Source organism: Acaromyces ingoldii (assembly GCF_003144295.1).
Source record: "Acaromyces ingoldii strain MCA 4198 unplaced genomic scaffold FA10scaffold_3, whole genome shotgun sequence".
Classification (NCBI taxonomy): Eukaryota; Fungi; Basidiomycota; class Exobasidiomycetes; order Exobasidiales; family Cryptobasidiaceae; genus Acaromyces; species Acaromyces ingoldii.
The window spans coordinates 938527-955969 of NW_020290249.1; the positions used below are offsets into that span (position 1 = coordinate 938527).

General features: G+C 56.4%; 13 protein-coding genes and 1 non-coding gene across 14 annotated transcripts; 6 read left to right on the plus strand and 8 right to left on the minus strand.

The window, feature by feature from the left end:
- The first annotated feature begins 727 nt into the window (after window positions 1-727).
- FA10DRAFT_266671 (NAD(P)-binding protein) lies at window positions 728-2611 on the plus strand. The gene is made up of 6 exons (XM_025521593.1): window positions 728-1025; window positions 1083-1489; window positions 1550-1720; window positions 1778-1823; window positions 1884-2206; window positions 2267-2611. Exons 1-6 carry the CDS (start codon window positions 971-973, stop codon window positions 2303-2305), a joined length of 1041 nt encoding a protein of 346 aa, XP_025377377.1. The 5' UTR covers window positions 728-970; the 3' UTR covers window positions 2306-2611.
- FA10DRAFT_266672 (hypothetical protein) lies at window positions 2297-3487 on the minus strand. Its single transcript, XM_025521594.1, has 2 exons — window positions 3060-3487; window positions 2297-2992 (listed from the first exon to the last, which is right to left on the minus strand). The coding sequence occupies exons 1-2, from the start codon at window positions 3477-3479 to the stop codon at window positions 2351-2353; spliced, it is 1062 nt and encodes a 353-aa protein (XP_025377378.1). The 5' UTR covers window positions 3480-3487; the 3' UTR covers window positions 2297-2350.
- Window positions 3488-3643: 156 nt separating this feature from the next.
- FA10DRAFT_285896 (Brix-domain-containing protein) lies at window positions 3644-4623 on the plus strand (the record flags this gene model as incomplete). The annotated part of the gene is made up of 2 exons (XM_025524033.1): window positions 3644-4153; window positions 4210-4623. 2 exons carry the CDS (start codon window positions 3644-3646, stop codon window positions 4621-4623), a joined length of 924 nt encoding a protein of 307 aa, XP_025377379.1.
- On the minus strand, window positions 4422-5716 carry FA10DRAFT_266673 (NAD(P)-binding protein). The gene is made up of 3 exons (XM_025521595.1): window positions 4859-5716; window positions 4726-4798; window positions 4422-4664 (listed from the first exon to the last, which is right to left on the minus strand). The coding sequence occupies exons 1-3, from the start codon at window positions 5630-5632 to the stop codon at window positions 4645-4647; spliced, it is 867 nt and encodes a 288-aa protein (XP_025377380.1). The 5' UTR covers window positions 5633-5716; the 3' UTR covers window positions 4422-4644.
- Window positions 5717-5904: 188 nt separating this feature from the next.
- FA10DRAFT_t32 lies at window positions 5905-6013 on the minus strand. The gene has a single exon. It is a non-coding gene; the product is annotated as a tRNA-Trp (tRNA).
- A 304-nt stretch (window positions 6014-6317) lies between these two features.
- On the minus strand, window positions 6318-8068 carry FA10DRAFT_279384 (FAD/NAD(P)-binding domain-containing protein; the record flags this gene model as incomplete). Its single annotated transcript, XM_025523536.1, has 3 exons — window positions 6318-6892; window positions 6948-7638; window positions 7703-8068. The coding sequence occupies 3 exons, from the start codon at window positions 8066-8068 to the stop codon at window positions 6531-6533; spliced, it is 1419 nt and encodes a 472-aa protein (XP_025377381.1). The 3' UTR covers window positions 6318-6530.
- A 440-nt stretch (window positions 8069-8508) lies between these two features.
- FA10DRAFT_251554 (hypothetical protein) lies at window positions 8509-9097 on the plus strand (the record flags this gene model as incomplete). The annotated part of the gene is made up of 2 exons (XM_025519615.1): window positions 8509-8602; window positions 8681-9097. The coding sequence occupies 2 exons, from the start codon at window positions 8509-8511 to the stop codon at window positions 8839-8841; spliced, it is 255 nt and encodes an 84-aa protein (XP_025377382.1). The 3' UTR covers window positions 8842-9097.
- Window positions 8890-10574, minus strand: FA10DRAFT_266674 (IF-2B-domain-containing protein). The gene is made up of 2 exons (XM_025521596.1): window positions 9196-10574; window positions 8890-9135 (listed from the first exon to the last, which is right to left on the minus strand). The coding sequence occupies exons 1-2, from the start codon at window positions 10481-10483 to the stop codon at window positions 8921-8923; spliced, it is 1503 nt and encodes a 500-aa protein (XP_025377383.1). The 5' UTR covers window positions 10484-10574; the 3' UTR covers window positions 8890-8920.
- A 65-nt stretch (window positions 10575-10639) lies between these two features.
- Window positions 10640-11648, plus strand: FA10DRAFT_266675 (phosphoribosylglycinamide formyltransferase). Its single transcript, XM_025521597.1, has 2 exons — window positions 10640-10712; window positions 10778-11648. The coding sequence occupies exons 1-2, from the start codon at window positions 10670-10672 to the stop codon at window positions 11440-11442; spliced, it is 708 nt and encodes a 235-aa protein (XP_025377384.1). The 5' UTR covers window positions 10640-10669; the 3' UTR covers window positions 11443-11648.
- Window positions 11349-12394, minus strand: FA10DRAFT_240838 (cytochrome c and c1 heme-lyase). Its single transcript, XM_025519223.1, has 2 exons — window positions 11738-12394; window positions 11349-11671 (listed from the first exon to the last, which is right to left on the minus strand). The coding sequence occupies exons 1-2, from the start codon at window positions 12352-12354 to the stop codon at window positions 11470-11472; spliced, it is 819 nt and encodes a 272-aa protein (XP_025377385.1). The 5' UTR covers window positions 12355-12394; the 3' UTR covers window positions 11349-11469.
- A 127-nt stretch (window positions 12395-12521) lies between these two features.
- FA10DRAFT_266677 (hypothetical protein) lies at window positions 12522-14095 on the plus strand. Its single transcript, XM_025521598.1, has 3 exons — window positions 12522-13015; window positions 13074-13916; window positions 13983-14095. Exons 1-2 carry the CDS (start codon window positions 12551-12553, stop codon window positions 13755-13757), a joined length of 1149 nt encoding a protein of 382 aa, XP_025377386.1. The 5' UTR covers window positions 12522-12550; the 3' UTR covers window positions 13758-13916; window positions 13983-14095.
- On the minus strand, window positions 13836-14295 carry FA10DRAFT_285904 (tubulin binding cofactor A; the record flags this gene model as incomplete). Its single annotated transcript, XM_025524034.1, has 3 exons — window positions 13836-13916; window positions 13983-14175; window positions 14237-14295. The coding sequence occupies 3 exons, from the start codon at window positions 14293-14295 to the stop codon at window positions 13836-13838; spliced, it is 333 nt and encodes a 110-aa protein (XP_025377387.1).
- A 179-nt stretch (window positions 14296-14474) lies between these two features.
- On the plus strand, window positions 14475-15699 carry FA10DRAFT_266679 (putative URA6-uridine-monophosphate kinase; the record flags this gene model as incomplete). The annotated part of the gene is made up of 5 exons (XM_025521599.1): window positions 14475-14891; window positions 14961-15235; window positions 15292-15418; window positions 15478-15542; window positions 15607-15699. Exons 1-5 carry the CDS (start codon window positions 14768-14770, stop codon window positions 15694-15696), a joined length of 681 nt encoding a protein of 226 aa, XP_025377388.1. The 5' UTR covers window positions 14475-14767.
- A 356-nt stretch (window positions 15700-16055) lies between these two features.
- FA10DRAFT_107224 (hypothetical protein) lies at window positions 16056-17346 on the minus strand. Its single transcript, XM_025517850.1, has 3 exons — window positions 16346-17346; window positions 16207-16285; window positions 16056-16144 (listed from the first exon to the last, which is right to left on the minus strand). The coding sequence occupies exons 1-3, from the start codon at window positions 17313-17315 to the stop codon at window positions 16138-16140; spliced, it is 1056 nt and encodes a 351-aa protein (XP_025377389.1). The 5' UTR covers window positions 17316-17346; the 3' UTR covers window positions 16056-16137.
- Window positions 17347-17443: the final 97 nt, after the last annotated feature.

Sequence of the window (17443 nt, forward strand, 5' to 3'; positions counted from 1 at the left end):
TATACCCACCACGGTGACACCAAAAGGGACGCCTTTCATGGTACGTACCGTGAACCTTTTTGTGGGTCAAGGAGTGCACATCGACGCTGTACAGGCCCTCCTTGATGTCCTTGGGCACCTTCCAGAGGTAAGCTCCGCAGCTCTTTTCGCCATACTTGTTGCACTTGGTCTTGTTGTTGGTGGCCGAGATGTCCTTGGCGATGTGGTACGTGGGCAGGCTAGCTTTGTTGGGCTGAACTTTGGCGTCCTCGGGGTTGAGGAGAATGTCGATCTTGCCCTCGAGTGGGTTGAGCCAGTTAATGACGTATGAGTGGCCAGCCTCCCATGTCACCTGGCACTTGTAGGAGTCGCAAGAGGGGTCAGAGACAAAGAAGCTTTTGCCCTTAGGGTCATTGTTAGATTCTTGGCTGTAAACGAGCGTGGTGGTGAGGGAAAAGAGCAAGAGGGATGCAAAGCGGAACATGATTGGAGTGTTTCAAAACGAGCGTGAGGGGTAGAGAAAAGGGGGAAGAGGGAGGGATAGTTGCTCAAGACAAATGCTGCAGAGGTCACTCTCATATATGGCAACCGTCGGTCAGCTCGGACCTTAACCGCTAGCTGACGATGCGCGCTTAGTGTTATGCATGCGCGTAAGCTTTCCAGGAAAGAATCAAATAAGAAGCGAGAGCCCAAAATAGGTGACAGCCGATAGCCGATGATGACAGGACCTCCTGCAGCCCTATGCTACCTATCGTCAGAAGGTCCGAACAACCCCTGAAATTTTTTCTGATGGGCTCTCTGCTGTGCCGATCTGCAAGAAGGAACAAGGACTAGTGCAGATTGTTTGCGAATCAGACAAGGAAACGCGCGAGTAGAGGAAGAGAAAGAAGACGCTTAAATTTTGAAGGGACAAAGACGACGGACGCAACAAAGATAGGCAAGCACTGTGACGAGGGCACGGGAGGCAGGGAGCAACACAAGGGATGCAGTGATGACAAAGGGCAGCGATGGAACAGTGCCCAAGTCTCTGTGGACGTCTCTACTTTGTGAGTGTCACGGATCCCTGCATCTCAGCGAGGTCTATTGATCAATCCCGTCTCCAGTGCTCTTCGTCGTGGTCGCCGGGGCCACCACCTATCACTCTCGAATACATACTTTCGGAAGTTTAAATTGGCTCAGTCAAGGCCCTCGATCAATTGGCATACTCGCTGCATGCGGGCTTGCTTTGCTACTGGCTGTGACTATCGTTTGGCGTGTGCGGCTTGCGAGCCTTCACAAGGCGATAATTTGGGGCGATCAGATCGTAGTCGTGACAGGGGCCGCTGGCGGCCTTGGCTCAGCTTTGGTTCGCGCATTTTCCGAAAGGGGAGCTCGAATTGTTGTGGCCGTCGATCTCAAGCCTACAGCAAACTCCAATGCGGCCAAAGCTGAATACGGGATCAAGGCGATCCAAGCCGATCTGAGCGATTCGCAGCACGTCAAGGATCTCGCTTCCGCAATCCATCGAGAGGTGTGTGCACCTTCAATCTCCTCCCTCTGCACTCAAGAGCTGACTTTTTGCGGGCGACAGTTTGGGAAACCCACGGTTCTCGTCAATAATGCTGGAATCATGCACGGCAAGCCTCTCCTGGAGCTTCAAGAGGGCGAGTTCGAGAAGTCAATGAAGGTCAATGTGTTGTCTAGCTACTACACTTTGCGCGAGTTCCTGCCTTCGATGGTGGAAGCCGATTCTGGACATGTCGTATGTTCACCGGTTCTCTCAGGCATCGAATGCCGGCTGAGCCTCACCCTTCTGCAGATCACGACGGCTTCGATAATGAGTTACATTCCCATCTCTCACCTCAGTAAGTAGACTTGGCGGCTCCCTGCCTCACGCTGTCGTAAGCTGATGTCCTCCATGACAGCCGATTATGTGGCCTCGAAGCACGCTCTTTTGGGCCTCGTCGAGTCGCTGCACTACGAAATGAAGAAGTCCGGCGTCTCGTTCTGGCTCCTCGTCCTGGGAAAGCTTGACACGCCACTCTTTGCCGCTGCTCGTGTCCCGAATTTCGCCGAGCTCCTTGCCCCAACGCAGGACCCGGAGTATGTGGCAAAAGCTGTCATCGACCGACTTGAAGCTCTCGGAAATGGGAAGGGTGGTCTTCACTATCTCCACCTTCCCCTGTATGCTCGCTTCGTCGCTCTCCTCAAGGCGATGCCGACGTTTGTCATGTCGTGGTCGAAATGGGTGAGTGGCACAATCGGCCGGCGCTCACTGGACAAGTGCTGACGAACAATCGCTCTGTAGCTCACCGCTGCCGACGAAGCGTTACAAGCGAAAACATGATGTGATTGTGATTATATTTGTACAATGCTTAGAGTACTGTGTCGACTAGAGCTTGCCCCGAAGACCAACCTTCCACATGTTCCACGGCAACCGCCACCCTCTTCCGCTGGCTACCAGAGGCAGGCTCGGATCAAAGACGTCAAAGTCCTTTCGCTGCAGCTCCTCGAGAAAGGTTCTCGCTGGAACGGCCGCGACCAAGGGCCCAATAGCTGCCGGTGGTATCCGCCCCTTGAACTCGTCTCGTAACAGAGTCCTGGCCGTGATGAGGTAGTCATTTGCGCGTGTAGCCGTGTCAAAGACGGCATCCTTGAGGCCCTTTGCGTGGCTGCCTTCCCTGAACACTTGTTCCTCGACGACGTTGTGAGCATGCAGATACTCGCTCGGGAGCACGACTCTCCTCTTCTTCGGTCGAAGCACGCCCTTTGCTCTCCTCTTTTGCTGCTCTGCTGTCTCGTTCTCCTGTGGCTGCTCCGTTGTACGAATGACGCCGGCATGGAAGGGCATGGCGCTGAGGAGGAGTGCGATGCCGCTTGCCTTGCCGAGATGGCTGAAGATTTCGTCGAGCGTCGGACTCGAGACTCCGACGAGATTCAACGACAGGTAGAAAAGCCGAGACGACGTCGCCTCTGCGTACGATTCCACTTGCTCCAGCGAGGGTGGCGCCAACGGTGCACCAAGGTCGTTTTCCTGTTGAATTGCCTCGAAGAGTGAGCACGAAGACAGAGTGAAAGGAATTGTAGCGAGACTAGCGCACCCTTGCATCACAAATTCGGAGGAAATGGTCTTCGACGAGACCGCCATTTCTTTGAACCACGGGGTCGTGAATTGCATCGGCCAGGGCTAACATGGTGGGATGGCGAGGTGCTTTTCCTTGAAAGGTACTCTTGATGGCGTCGCGCCACCATGCCACGCGGATCCTCGCCATGAGCTCGTTGTCTACGCTCTCAGCCACGCGCGAGACTTCGATATTGAAGGCTCGAATGGCCAGGTAATGGGCCTGAAGCGGCTTAGGGAAGAAGCGTGAGGCGAGCAGCGATGGTCGGTCGACGCTTGCTACGAGCTGCAATGTCGAGGCAGCCGGTGAGCTTGATGACGATGCATTTCTCTTTGCAAGCCCAACCGTCTCCCGTCCTGCTGCCTGCGCCGCTCTCCGGCCCGCTGTCGCTCCGATCATCTTGTAGCGGTGGCTTGCCAATCGAGAAGGAAGGGTTGGTTGGTCAGGCTCCATGGCAGGGTCGCGCACGTGAAGGACCCCGACTCTAAAAATTTCAACTCGGAGCAAAAAAGTCTCGCTTTTGACTTTCTTCCAGCCCTCAAACGACGAGACATCCTAGGACCATGGCATCGCTGTTCAACAAGGCGTCTCACTCGAGCAATGCCAAGGGGAAGAGAAAGGCATCAGATGCAGAGATTGCGTCGGAAAATGTGGCAGCGTCGGACGTCGTGGCCCCCAGGCGCAACAAGCAGCGGGTCCTCTTGCTTCCTTCCCGCGGCGTAACGATGCGCATGCGTCACCTCGTCAACGACATCGAGGCGCTGCTCCCCCATGCGAAAAAGGACTCGAAGCTCGACTCCAAGTCCAACCTGCACATTCTCAACGAACTCGCTGAACTCAACAACTGTAACAACACGCTCTACTTTGAGGCGCGCAAGGCCGAGGACCTCTACCTGTGGGCGAGCAAGACACCCAATGGCCCCTCTGCAAAGATGCATGTCCAAAATATCCACACGATGGATGAGCTCAAGATGACGGGCAACTGCCTGAAGGGAAGCAGACCCCTGCTTAGCTTCGACAAGGCCTTTGATCAGAGGCCGCATTGGGCTCTGCTCAAGGAAATGTTCACCCAGGTGGGTAGCCGTCGCTCGTCTCTTATCTGCTGCTCGAAGCTGACCTCAAGTATTAGATGTTTGGGGTGCCAAGGACAGCACGACGAATCAAGCCCTTCATCGACCACGTCGTTTCCTTCTCCATCGTCGACAACAAGATCTGGTTCCGCAACTATCAGATTATCGAAAAGGACCCGGGAGTGGTGACAGACAAGAAGGCGAAGAAGGACGAGGAGCCCACACTCGTCGAGATTGGGCCACGCATGGTTCTGACTCCCATCCGCATCTTTGAGGGCAGCTTTGGCGGCGCAACTGTGTATGAGAACCCAGAGTACATCTCGCCCAACGCTGTCAGGCACAACGTCCGAAGAAAAAAGGGAGACGAGTACCGCGATCGGACGGCAGCGCAACACAACCTCAAGGCAAAGCGGCAAAAGCTTCAAGACGAGCGCAAAGTCGACGAGCTTAGCAGAGACAAGGTGTTCGCCTAATGGTATTTCCAATGCTATCCGTTACTTTTTCATAAAGTCGTCTGGGTGCGATCATCTGGGTCAGCGAATAGGGACCCCCGAGGCTGCCAGCGGACAACTCACTGAAAGCATCAGAGTGATCTGGATGCCACCTAGAAAGGGGAGGGCGGTCCTGAAGGACGTCATTGACATTCCACTGCCATATGAGAGTAGTCAGCCCCTCAATTCCGCCGGATTCAAAAGGCGCTTTACACACCTCCATTCTCTTAAGGTCTGTTTCCTTCGGAGTCTCATTGTCGGGGCACAGAATGTAGAAGCTACCCTTCTTGATCTGGTCGAACATGTAGTCGACCGTCTGCTCGGCCGACCAGGCTCCGTCAGGCTTTGCCTTGCCGTCCTTGGCGCCAGTCAGGCCAGTAAAGACCCAGCCAGGAATGAGGAGTTTGGGCTCAATGACCTTTGTCGTGGCGTCCCCGCGCATCTCGGCGGCCAGCTGCTCAGTAAATACCTTGACGACGGCCTTGCTTGCATTGTACGCGGGACCCGTGCCCGGCGGCGTCGTGATGCCCTGCTTGCTTCCCGTGTTGATGATGAGGGACGGCTGCTTGTGCGTCTTGATCTGGGGCAAGAATGTCTGGACGCTGTTGATGACACCGTACATGTTGACGTGCAAGATACGCTCCCAGCCAGCCCAGTCCGATGCCTTTGTGGGTCCCCCCACGCCGGCGTTGGACATGAGAACCGTCAAGGGAGAAGAGGGAAATGCCGTCTGGACCTCCTTGCTGAAGGCTTCGACGCTCTTGCGGTCGCCGACATCGACGTTGTGCCCGAAGACCTTGGATCCTTGCTTGGCTTCAGACTGGACCGCGGCGACAGCCCGCTGCAGCTCGGCGTCGGGGACAATGTCACCGATGGCGACATTCATGCCGAACTTGGACGCATAAGCCGTGGCGGCCGCCAGACCAATGCCAGAGGCACCGCCCGTGATGACGGCGAGGTGATTGGCGGCAATAGCAGGGTGGACAGACATTCTGTTTTCGTTCGCACCAGATAACAGAGTTGATGAGAAGAAAAGAACGAAGATCGAGAGCAGTGCGAGTTATTTGCACATGTGTAACGAAGAACGCTTCCACTCCACAAAAACCTGGACGCCCGTCTCCACTCTCGGTGCTCTGCTTCTTTCTCAATTGTAACTTTTTCAACAAGATGCAGCACTTCCACTCAGAAAAGGGACTGAGATTGATGAATACGGCAAAAGAACAGGGAATGTTGCGAAATCTCGTAGCCAGTAAATAAAAAGATTGAGGCTAACCCGATTCGAACGGATGACCTTCTGGAGATTCCTATAAAGGACTAACGTTGCTAGAACTATACCTGGAATCAGATGCTCTACCAACTGAGCTATAGCCCCACGGAATAAGAGAGCGAAGACTTAGAGTCATATATATTCCCGATCCATTAGAAAAACGAGGGAGTCAGCTTGCGAAACAGATAATCATTTCTGATCCTGAGAGAGACGACATCGAAGCATCCAGTGGAGCCAATGGCAACCCCAAAGAACCTTAACTCCACGAAGATAAGGTCAAGGCGATGGTGGCGCGATGCATGTGTTGTCTTTGTGGCTATACACGAAGAGGTCGTTGCGTGCTCCCGAACCGAGTTCGCGGCGAATGAGAATCATACGCTTTGTAGCGCTCTTACACCATCAAGGAGAACACCAGAACAAGGTCACATTGGATTTGAGGATGGACAAATGAAAGACTATTGATCTACTGAGAGCGGCTGCGCGCGGGCTTTCTCTCTGCCGTTTCCTGTGGATATAGACTTATATGGAGCTGAGGCGTATTGCCGGTCCGTCATGCGAAAACAGGTAATCATATCGCAAACGACCAGAAAGGGGGAATACAACGAAGAGCGTACAAGCACGCTCAAACACTCTTGGCTTTCTCCCTCCTCCTCTGCCTGGCCCTTTCGTGCCCACGATCCCTCTGCAGAATCCTAGCGTAAAGTGTTCTCAGCGGCAAAAGCACATCGGCGAGCCTCAGAACAATCCTGAAGAGCTGATTGGAGATCCATCCGAGGAAGTAAGGACGGCGATGAATGAAAGAGCGACCGTCCATCATCCTCCGGGAGGCAAGCACGGCAGGGTACGCGTAGCTCCTCATCGACGACTCGTATGAGCCAATTGAACTGATGATTTCAGGTGTGCTTTGACTCCATCTCTCGCCAAGGGCTTGAGAGAGGGCAAGGGCGTCTCGCAGGGCGGTGTTGGCACCGACTCCACGGCCGGCTGCAGGAAAGAGGGTGAGCAATTGACGTCAGTGCGTCGGAGAGGCGAGGCTTACGAGTCATCGTATGGACCGCATCACCAAGCAGGGTAACGCGAGATGGCTGCCAGGCTTCCTTGAGCGGCTCGCTCGTCCGAATCGCAATCGGGAAAGCTGATTCCGGGATGCTCTTCTCAATAAGCCTTTGAAAGTCTTTGCAATAGCCTAGCTCCTGAGCGAGGTCCAGTGCCGCAGCTGCGATGTCAGCGTTTCTCTTGGCAAGGATGTCGGGAGGAAATTTGTCCGCAGATGCCCAGATAGCCCAGTGCGCCCAGTCCTTCATGCTCGGTTCGCAGCGCGAGAGGAGTGAATCGGAGTCATTTGAAGCATACTTGCTGCGTTGCTGCTCCGTCAAGGTCTCAACTAGGTCGTCTCTGTTGGAGAAGTAGAGGGTGTGGATAATTCCGCCTGACCCCCTTGGCCCGTTGATGAGCGTCACACTTCGGTCGACGTCTTTGGGCATCAGCTGCCGGGCCTCCTCATCGAGCTCATATTTTGCAGCGAGCGAGACGATATTAGTATCGACGACTTGAGCTTGGGGTAGGCGCTGTCTTCGCACAAGCGAGTTGGCGCCATCAGCACCGACAAGCACATGACCGGTGTCTGTGGTGCCGTCGCTGAAGTGGACGGTGATTGGACCGTCACCGTCTTCTTCGTAGCGTTCAAATGTCTTACCAAAACGAACCTCGCTACCTTCCTCCAAATCCGACTTGGTAGGCAAGACCTCAAGTCAGCAAAATTTGCACCTTGAAAGACATCACACCATAGCTTACCAGCAAAACCTGTCTCAAGATAGGCCTTGACACACTGTGCTCTCTGTCCTGGACGGGGGTCGCTTCATCGACGCCAACACCGAGCTTGAGCAGCCGTCGGAACCTTTCGTCAAAGATGATGAAATACTCGGGCTCATGTGCAGACGTTTTGTCAAACATTGTAAAGAGGTCTGGCGAGAGCAGCTCCTGAAGCGCATGTGATCCATCGACGCTGATGCCCACACGATAGCCGTGGAGGCCTGCCATCTTTGTCGCGTCGCGCTCATAGACGACAAACGGCACGCCTCGCTTCTTGAGGCCGTGTGCGAGGGCCAAGCCACCGAAGCCAGCGCCGATGATGATGACCTTTTTCTGTTCTGGCTCCATCTTGACGATTGGTGAGGGCACTTGGAAACGTTCGGGGGGGCGTGCTTTTTTAGTACGCCAGATCAAGGGCTAAGTTTGACTCAGGCACGCTCAGCTGCCCGGAGAATCGCGCCGATACGCGGTGCTATTACCCGCTCGCATGACCTTCTTTCATCAGCGTGGTCTTCTCCCAAACACGGGACTCTGTTCACATGCTAAGCAGCTCAGCGACCTCACGCAGGTGTGGGCTCGAGCAACAATAGCAATGTTCATCTCCATCAAGTGGGCTGCAGTCCAAAAACACTGAGGGCGAGTCTCTCTAAAAACACGCGAATGAAGTCCCCCGTCCTTGCAACAAAATCCACGTGGCCCATGTAGTTCTCGACATCGCACCTCTTTTCCACATCGTCAGCGCACAACCTAGACCAACTCACCGCACAAACACTCGAGAGACACCGACGATGAGCGTTGCAGCGAGCGTTCTCGGCTACGCAGGCCTCGGCTTCCTGACGCGCTGCTACCAGCTCGGCATCCAGAAGCGCAACATTTTTGACAGTGCGTAGATGGCGGCACTCGTTGTCGTAGCGGGCCACTGGAGACCTTCGTGCTGAATTTTTTCTTCGATTTCTCTAGACCTCGGAGGGCACGCGATGGCCATGACCGCCTTTGGCGCCCTTGGCTACTACTTCCACGGGCTTGAGGGACGGCAGCAGGAGCTGATTCAGAAGAAGAAGGAGCAGATTCTCGAGAACCGCGAGAGGTTGGCTGCGCGGGCCAGCGCAGCAGACGAGTAGATGATGCACGCACACGGCACCACAGACTAGGGGAAGGGCCAAATACAATGTCTAAAAATCGTGCTCCAATTGATTGAGATCACTGGCCATACAAGACGCTCTTGTAGTCTCGGAGGATGACGCCCACACTCTCAGGGCCGCTCAAGCCCACCTCGCTGGCTACGGCTGTGACGTAGCGGGGTGGGGTGAGATCGTACAAGAGATTGACGGCTCCCAACGATTCGTTGCCCTCCCATTCCTTTGCCGAGATGAGGTCTGTGTCCTGCTGCTGCGCCAAAATGTCGCGAGGGTCGCCTGTCATGTTCGGTGTCAGTCAACGGTCATGAGAGGTTCTGCTGAGATTGGCCAACTCACCTGCCTCATTGACTACAAAACTGTCGAGCTGGATTCGCTCGCTGAACTTGTACGTCTCGCAGCACACAATGACGGGTACCCCTTGGGCTCTCGCCATCATCGCGCAGCTGGCCGTGCCAGCGCGCGCATAGAGTGCACCGTTGGCCAGCAAGGAAGCTGTGCCGAGCAGGACGATAGAGGCCTTGGCGACGAGGGAGCTGAGCGAAGTCAAGAGACCGTAGGTGCACGGGATGCCTGCGTCGACGAGGTTGGTGAGCAGCTTTCTCCCTTCGCACAGGGGCCGAGCGTCGACAACGACCACATGGAACCGTTTCCCCCGCTTCTGCCACGCCTCGAGCAACGTCTGCTCGACAACACTGCTTCTAGCAAAAGTCAAGACGACGTCGCCGTCCTTGATCTTGCCCGTGGACAGGTTGCTGGCAATGACGCGCGTGGCGTATGTGATGCGGTCCCTGACAAAGTGGTCGACCCTGGACAGGATCGTCTCCTTTGCCTCTTGCTCGCTCAGCTCGACGGGCACCACGCTGATCTCGTACTTGAGGAAGCGAATCGCATGGCCCACGCTGGCGCCCAGTGGTCGCGCGGTGACGAGAAAGGTGATTTGCGGGTTAAGCTTGGTGACGAGGTCGCGGTTCAGCACGGCGCCTTGCGGTGTCCGGTAGTCTGCCACAAAGTCACGCAGCGCGCCAAGAACGGCGATCGCCCTTGCGTCTGCGCCGACGATGCTGAACGACGAGAGCTGTTGGGCCAGCTTCAAGACAGAGGGATGCACCTGTGCTCGATGCGTGGCTGCTGTCACGTAGGGGGCAAGCTGCGCCGAAGACTTTGATGTCGACACATTTCCAAAGAGGGAGATACCCCCCAGGACCGACGGCGTGGCTGGTGTCGTCGTCGCCGCCGCATTGGCGGCTTTGTTGGCCGCCGTCTTTGGCTCTTCGCCTCGTTGTGCGGCCTGTGCATGACCTTGCCCTCTGGCGTGCTCCTGTCGCGCTGAAGATCGGCCCTGCGAGGGCGACTGCCCATCTCCCTCCTGCCGCGGCTGAGACTGCCTTGAAGGAGCCGCCCCCCTCTCGGCTGTCCTTTCTCCCCTCGCAGCAGGTGCTGCTGCTCCCCCTGTCGCTCCCCCTGCTGCTGGCGGAGGTGCCTTTGCGCCGCCAGCCTTCTTGGCGGCCGCTGCAGCTTTCGCCGCCCTCTTGGCCTCCTTTGCCGCCTCCCTGTCCGCCTTAACGGCTTCTCTCGATGGCTTGTCCTCCTTGGCTCGCCCCGAGCCCGATCCTTCTGCCGACATGGTGTGCAAGGAAGAGGCTGTCTAGGTGCGATTGTCGTCGAGAAGGACGCGTGACTACTTTAGAAAAAATCCCGTCAAAGAAAAAAGTCTATCACAAAAAGTTGGAAGATTGGGCTCCCAGGGCGCACTCTCGTCTCTATTCAGAAGAAGACGAAGCTTGGTCAAGAGAAGAAGAGAGAGAGAAACATGGCGTCGGAGCGAAGAATCGTGGTGCTCATTTCCGGGTCAGGTGAGTCAGGATGATCCAAGCTCGCGCGCCGAAAACGAGGCTCAATGCAGACTCGAGAACACCAGGGAGCAACCTCCAGGCGCTGCTCGACGCTGTCTCGGACGGCCGGCTGGGCCAGGCACGCATCACCCAGGTCATCTCGAACCGCAAGGCAGCCTTTGGGCTCGAACGTGCACGCAAGGCCGGTGTGCCTACGGCTGTACTGAGCATGAAGACGTGGCTGGGCCGCAATGCAGGCAAGACGCGCGAGGACTACGACGAGGTGCTGGCGGGGGCTGTGCTTGCAGGCGCCTCCGGTCGTTCGCAGGAGTGGCTCGACGCCCAGGGAGCACAGGGGCAGCAGCTGGTACAACAAGATACGGCAGCTCCGACGAAACCGGACCTGGTCGTCTTGGCTGGCTTCATGCACATCGTCTCACCGAGGTTCCTGCAGGTCGTTGGCAACACACCCTGCATCAACCTGCACCCTGCCCTTCCTGGCGCATTCGACGGCATCGAGGCCATCAAGCGGGCACACGATGCCTTTCAGGAGGGAAAGCTCAAGGACGGCAAGACGGGCGTCATGGTGCACGAGGTTGTGGCAGAGGTAGACCGGGGAAGACCAATCGTGGTGCAGGAGGTGGAGTGCATAGAGGGGCAGTCGCTCGAGGACCTCGAGGGGAGGATCCACGAGGTGGAACACCGCATCATCGTCGAGGCCGCCGGCAAGATCTTGTCTGAGAGATCATGAACAACTTGTACAGTACAAGAAATTGGATTACTTTTCTACCCGCGTAAATGCTCTCCGGAAGGCCATTTGAACACGCAGCAGGCAGCCCTCGAGCGTTGCGGGCGAGGGCCGTGTGTCAAGGTAGAAGGACAGGCTGTTGCCCCTGCCCGAGTAGAAGTCAATGACGTACTTGACTCGCTTGCCGCACCGATCCACCTCCCAGTCGTGCCGGTCAAACGGGAGCTGGTATCTGTTTCTCCGCTCCTCTCTCATTAGGTCTTGCGATTAAGAGTCCAATGAAAGCCCAGAAACTCACCCCACTAGGCTCCTCAACCACGCCTTCCAGGTTATGTCTTTGGGTCTGCCCTGAAAGCTGACGAGCTTGGGGCCCCCGCACACCTCTGAGCCCCCGGCGATGCTCTCCCACTCGAGAATCTGCTTCCATGCGCGCTCGTTGACGGCGTTGTGGATCGGCACGACGATGTTCATGTCCTCTGCCTTTGGATCGTGGTTCTTGCGCGCCATTGCGTTGTAGAATTGCGCAGGCGAGGGGTAGACCCAGTTGCCGGATCCCTCCTCCAGCTCCTCTCTCTGTGTCTGCTGTTCCCCAGAGGTGCTCAGGAATCGAGGAATGGACGAGATGACACGGTCTGTCGAGAGCTTCGACGGCGCCACGTTGGCGGCCTTGCCTCGCGGCACAGGGTCCTCGTACTCGTCAGGCCCCCTCTGCGAAGCGAGAAAGGCACGAGCAGAGGCAGCGGCTGCCGACGAGCTGCTTTCGCCCCTCTCGCTCCGGTGCTGCGAGAGCCAGGCCTGCCGCGTCTTGTCATCGACTGGGCATTGGTCCGCTCCTGCGCTCGGCGCTGGCCTTCTTGCTACTTCATCACTCTGGTCTCTTCCTCCTTCCTCCTTCCCTTTCCCAAAGGGCCACATGCCGGATCTCAAGAAAAAGGTGAGAAATGCTTCGTTGCTGATGCGAAGGCCTGTCGAGAATTAAAAAAATAAAAAATAAAAACCCGAGGACCCTGGTCGGTCGGCCGACTCGGAGCAAAACATCCAAAAAATAATAAAGAACTGTACGGTCAGTCGCATCGATATCTCCTCTTCTGTGACTGATATCAGCTCGGCGATGAGCCAGAATCATGACAAAGAGCAGACCAGCGGCGAGAGTAGGGGCACGGGGGTGAATGGCGACGAAGCCGAGCCGGGCAGGCAGCTGGAGCCGCAAGAGATCGATGAAGAAGCCGAGCAGGAAAAACCCGGCCGGGTCCATGTCGCGCTTCGACTCTCTGCCGTCGTCTCTCTCCTCGCCTTTTCAGCCATCTGGGGCGTCCTCACCCGCCTTGGCCTCATCGCGCTCAACACCTATTCAGGACAGAGTGTCACGCCCGTCATCTGGGCGCAGGCGGTTGGCTGCTTCGTCATGGGCTGGGCGCTGTCCAATCGTAAGGCGCTCGAGGAATGGTATGCACCACTCTACGTCGCCATCACGACGGGCTACTGCGGCTCCGTCACCACCTTTTCGACCTGGATAGTAGAAGTCTTTCAGGCGTTTGGGAACCAAGAACACTGGGACAGGCATGGACTGCACAATGTGAGCCTCTGCGATCCCTTTATCTGCGCATATACACAGCTAATCTGTTGGAGAACAGGTCATGGACGCCCTCACTCAGACGGCCGTCACTTTGGGCATGTCGCTCGCCTCTCTGGCCGCAGGAAAGGCACTGGGGAAAGTGCTGCGGGTGGATCCGGTCCTAAAGCGCTTGGGCAGAAAATCGGGCTCGAAGCCAAGAAAGGGAATGCACCCAGAGCGCGCAGCCGACGTTGCTGCCGTGCTAATCGGCATCGTCTTCTGGGCCGCGTCGGCGATTCTCTGCGGTACATATGCTCCCTTTCGCAAAGTGGCGTTCTCCATCGTCCTCGGACCCCCTGGTGCCATCCTTCGGTGGTACCTGTCCCGCTTCAACTCGCACCCACGCTCCAAGCAGAGACCTCATTGGCCCTTAGGGACCTTGTCCGCAAATCTCATCGCCACGGCGGTGCTCTGCGCCGTCTTTGTCGGCCAGCGGGTTGGGCGGGTTTCTGGCAGAGGCGGTGGAGGCGCCTACTCTGTCACTGGTTGCTACGCCCTCTATGGCGTCGAGGAAGGCTTCTGCGGCTGCCTGAGTACCATCAGCACCTTTGCCCAGGAGCTGGCCACAATCAAGCCAGAGCGGCGCGCCGTCTTGTACGCCGTGGCGAGCTGGACCTTTGGCATTCTCATCTGCATCCTTCTCATCGGAGCTCCTTGGTGGAGCATCGGAATGGACGGCAGCTGCGTGGGCGTCACGCTGTAGGAATATCTCTAGATACCAATCTGTAATACATTGACACCCCCCGAGGTATACCCAGAATGGAATTCCAGTTTGTCCCGTCTACTGAGCCTTGGACGACTCGATGGCATCGCGCGCTGCCTTTGCTTCGTCTGACTCGGCAATGTCTCCTTCCAGTCCTTCCTGCGGCAGATTGTGGGCCCGAGCATCAGCAGCATTACCCTCACCATGATAGGACATCTAACTCACCAGGATGTTCTGAAGGTCTGCGACGGCCGCCTCGAGGCGCTTCTTGCAGTCGGGGATCATCTGGAGGCAGTCCTGAAGGACCTCCTTTTGCTTCTTGACTTCCCACTCCTCCTTTCCATCGGCCTCTGTCTTTGCCACCCTGGCCTCCTGCTCCTGCGCTTCCTTGACGTAGGACTTTTCCTCCTTGACGAGGCTGGAAGGGAGGGATCCGGTCAGCCTGCAGTTCTGTCACGGACAGAGGGGACGAGACTCACCGCTTGACGACGCCCGTCTTGATGGTCAGCTGTCGCTTGGTGGATTTCTCGTCGCTCATGATGGTTAGTTGCACTTCACTTGGTGGCGAAGAGCGCGATTGGAAGATGGGCGAAGTGTTGCTTGGGGAAAAAGAAGAATGGGAAAGAAAGCGTGGCAGCACTAACAGTACACTACTACTACTAGGTCTAAGAATAGTAAGTGGTGGAAGAGAAGACGCGTCCGCTTCTCGCTCGCCCTGCCAGCCAGAGTTCATCCCTCACATCGCATGTTCACCTCGACCTGGCGAAGACAAGTCGGCCGCCACTTTTACTCAACAAGCAGCAGAAAGGACCCGCAGAGGGCCACGCCGAATCCCTTTGCCTTTGCCGCCATCGCCGTCCTAGCTTTTGGAGCGTTTGCCTACACACTCAAGGTCCGACAGGAGGATCCGCTCGACCAGCAGCAGCGCCTCAATAGGATCCCTCATCCGAACCCGCTGATCCCGCCCCGAAACCCGCAACAGGGGCAAGTAGTCGCACAGAATCAGCAAGATGGCAGCGCCCACGTTTGAATCTGAAAAGGTCCTCGTCATCTTTGTCCTCGGTGGCCCCGGCGCCGGCAAGGGCACCCAGTGCGAGAGGCTCGTCAGCCAGTATGGCTTTGTCCACTTGAGTGGTGGGTAGTCGAGCTGACGCTTGAAGAGATAGTAAAGCTCAATTTACTGATCCTCTTTTGCTTGTCCAGCGGGCGACCTGCTCCGCGCCGAGCAGAACCGCCAGGGCTCGCAGTACGGCCAGCTCATTGCTGACCACATCAAGGAAGGCAAGATTGTGCCCCAGGAAATCACCATTGCCCTCCTCCGAAATGCCATGGACCAGGCCGTGGCCTCTGGAGGCAAGACACTGGCGGGACACGATGTCGGGCCCGAGCACAAGGACAAGTGGACAGGCGGGAAGGGCCGCTTCCTCATCGATGGCTTCCCAAGAAAGATGGACCAGGCTGTTGGCTTCGACGAAACGGTACGTTCCTGTCTCTCGCACTTTGCGGGTGTCTTGATCTGATCTGTCTTGCGCAGGTCTGCAACTCCCGCTTTGTTCTCTTTCTACACTGTTCCGAAGAGGTCATGCTCGGGCGGCTCCTCGAGCGTGGAAAGACGAGCGGACGAGCAGACGATAACGAAGAGAGCATCAAGAAGCGATTCCGTAAGATCTATCGCTCTTTCTTCACAAAAAAGCCTGCATATTAACCTGAACCTTGCCAGGCACGTTTGTGGAGACGAGCATGCCCGTCGTCGACTACTACCGGAAGCAAGATCGCGTCGTCGAGGTGCGTACCTCGTGCAGCTTGAGGGCTTCCTATCCCCTCGCTGACGTCGACTGCTTTCCTACAGGTGGACTCGCAGCAGGATGTTGCAAAGGTCACCGAAGACATTCGCAAGGCCATGGACCAGACTTTTGCTAAGCTAGGACAAGCTGCATGAGGCGCATAGAAGTCGAGTATCTCAGCTTCGAAGTGAATTTTCACGGAGCTTTTGATTGCCTCATTTCCATCGTCTGCTCGTGGATCTCTCTCTTCGATTATGAATGTGGAAGCACATCAGAGACTCGAATGGCCTGTTGTGTGAGGCAGATGAGAAGGCTGGCCGGTTACAACCGCACACCACCTCCGCAAATATTGCAGCAGATCTTCTACTTTTGCGACATCGCGAGAAGGTCAGGTGTCAAAGGATGCTGTGCACAAGCGGCTTGTCCAGATAGCCATGCAGTCACTCGTCTGAGATCGTATTTGTCATCGACATTGCTGACGGAAGCGTGCCAAAAAAAGCAAGCACGGGGTAACAAGATCATCGTCGCCCACCAGCGAGACCGCAAGTCTCTGACCTCCTTGATCGTGGCAGGGAGGACCATTCGAGAGGTCCCACCTAGAAACTGCAAATAGACCAGGTTTATCTTAGCCGTCCGCTTTGGTGTCTCTGGACAGAGTCACTCACGGCTTAAAGTTTCGGCTCTCTTTGAGCTTCCTGACCTTTTCTCGGTCCTCCTGGAACTTTTGCCGCATCTTTGCCAGCTCTGTTGGAATGTCAGGTCAATATGAAAGGGCAAAAAGACGAGCATCACAAGTGTACCCACCCTCTTTCTTCTGCTCCTTCCTCTGGAACCGGTAGAAGTCTTCCATCTCCAGCTTCTTTTTCTTCTTCTTTGGCTCCCCGTCTTGTGCATGCTCCCTCGCTACCCGTACGCTCGCCGAGCCTCCCACCTCAGCGGTGCGACCGTACTTGCCGCCTCGTTGAACAATCGTAAAGCCATCCTCGTCAAGCAACTCTCCATCCGGTCCGACAGTAACGCCCTTGATGGCCGACTTCTTGGGCTTGGGATTCGCACGCAGAAACTCGTAGCGGGCCACGACGGAGTCGGCATGCGCCTTGATGCTCGCAGGGGGAGGGCGCAGTGACCGCTGCCTTGCCAACAGAAACTGTAGTCCAAGTGGAGGAGGGCCTGCGGACATTGACTCGGCCATGGCCTGCTGCGCCGTCGCATGTGCAGCTCGTTTCCTCTTCTTCTTCTGATCGGACCCATCTGCTCCGTCTAGGTCTTGCTGTGCCTGAACGACGCCCTCGAACGGGTCGGGCCAGCTTCGGACCTCTGACATGGCAAGAGCCCTCTGGAGCGATGAATCGTCAAGGAAGGTGACGTGAGCGCTGGTTCCCGTAGTGAGAAGCTCGTGCGGGTGGCGAGGATCCAAGGGGGGTAGAGGCACGACTGCAGGCGCTCGGACCTTCTTTCCCTCTGCTCCCCGATACTCTTCGTTCTCATCCTCTTCTTCCTCGTCCTCGTCCTCCTCTTCCTCTTCTTCGCCATGTCCCTCGCTCCTCTTCCTCTTGTCTTGCCAGAAAGATACCTTTTGAATCTGACCCGCTCGCGAAAAGAGCGCCCGGAGATGTCGATCTGTCGTGTCCGGCGGCAGGTTTACTACGAAGAGCGTCCGTCCCTCGTCGCCTGCATGCTTTCGGAGATAGACGTAGTGCTGTCCGACTTTCAGCGCCCGAAAGCCGCTGATGAGCTGCTCTTTTGAGCTCGACGCCCGCTTGTTGTTTCCCATCGTCTCTCGCCCTCGTCGTGTCGATTTGTCGAACCAACGTCTTCTTCTCGTGAGAACCAAAAATTTCGCTGCAAAGCCAAAAAATAAGAAAACACGTGTTTCCGCCCGATCTTTCCTCCACGTCCATT

Coding starts and splice junctions, on each gene's coding strand:
- FA10DRAFT_266671 (XM_025521593.1), top strand. CDS start 971: ATGACAAAGGGCAGCGATGGAACAGTGCCCAAGTCTCTGTGGACGTCT. Junction 1,721..1,777: donor AAGCCGATTCTGGACATGTC/GTATGTTCACCG, acceptor ACCCTTCTGCAG/ATCACGACGGCTTCGATAAT. Junction 1,824..1,883: donor CATTCCCATCTCTCACCTCA/GTAAGTAGACTT, acceptor CCTCCATGACAG/CCGATTATGTGGCCTCGAAG.
- FA10DRAFT_266672 (XM_025521594.1), bottom strand. CDS start 3,479: ATGATCGGAGCGACAGCGGGCCGGAGAGCGGCGCAGGCAGCAGGACGG. Junction 2,993..3,059: donor TCCGAATTTGTGATGCAAGG/GTGCGCTAGTCT, acceptor GCAATTCAACAG/GAAAACGACCTTGGTGCACC.
- FA10DRAFT_266673 (XM_025521595.1), bottom strand. CDS start 5,632: ATGTCTGTCCACCCTGCTATTGCCGCCAATCACCTCGCCGTCATCACG. Junction 4,799..4,858: donor CAGACCTTAAGAGAATGGAG/GTGTGTAAAGCG, acceptor CTCATATGGCAG/TGGAATGTCAATGACGTCCT. Junction 4,665..4,725: donor AGATCACTCTGATGCTTTCA/GTGAGTTGTCCG, acceptor GATCGCACCCAG/ACGACTTTATGAAAAAGTAA.
- FA10DRAFT_266674 (XM_025521596.1), bottom strand. CDS start 10,483: ATGTCGGCAGAAGGATCGGGCTCGGGGCGAGCCAAGGAGGACAAGCCA. Junction 9,136..9,195: donor TTTTGTAGTCAATGAGGCAG/GTGAGTTGGCCA, acceptor CGAACATGACAG/GCGACCCTCGCGACATTTTG.
- FA10DRAFT_266675 (XM_025521597.1), top strand. CDS start 10,670: ATGGCGTCGGAGCGAAGAATCGTGGTGCTCATTTCCGGGTCAG. Junction 10,713..10,777: donor GGTGCTCATTTCCGGGTCAG/GTGAGTCAGGAT, acceptor CGAGAACACCAG/GGAGCAACCTCCAGGCGCTG.
- FA10DRAFT_240838 (XM_025519223.1), bottom strand. CDS start 12,354: ATGTGGCCCTTTGGGAAAGGGAAGGAGGAAGGAGGAAGAGACCAGAGT. Junction 11,672..11,737: donor TGGTTGAGGAGCCTAGTGGG/GTGAGTTTCTGG, acceptor GCGGAGAAACAG/ATACCAGCTCCCGTTTGACC.
- FA10DRAFT_266677 (XM_025521598.1), top strand. CDS start 12,551: ATGAGCCAGAATCATGACAAAGAGCAGACCAGCGGCGAGAGTAGGGGC. Junction 13,016..13,073: donor ACAGGCATGGACTGCACAAT/GTGAGCCTCTGC, acceptor GTTGGAGAACAG/GTCATGGACGCCCTCACTCA.
- FA10DRAFT_107224 (XM_025517850.1), bottom strand. CDS start 17,315: ATGGGAAACAACAAGCGGGCGTCGAGCTCAAAAGAGCAGCTCATCAGC. Junction 16,286..16,345: donor GAAGGAGCAGAAGAAAGAGG/GTGGGTACACTT, acceptor ACATTCCAACAG/AGCTGGCAAAGATGCGGCAA.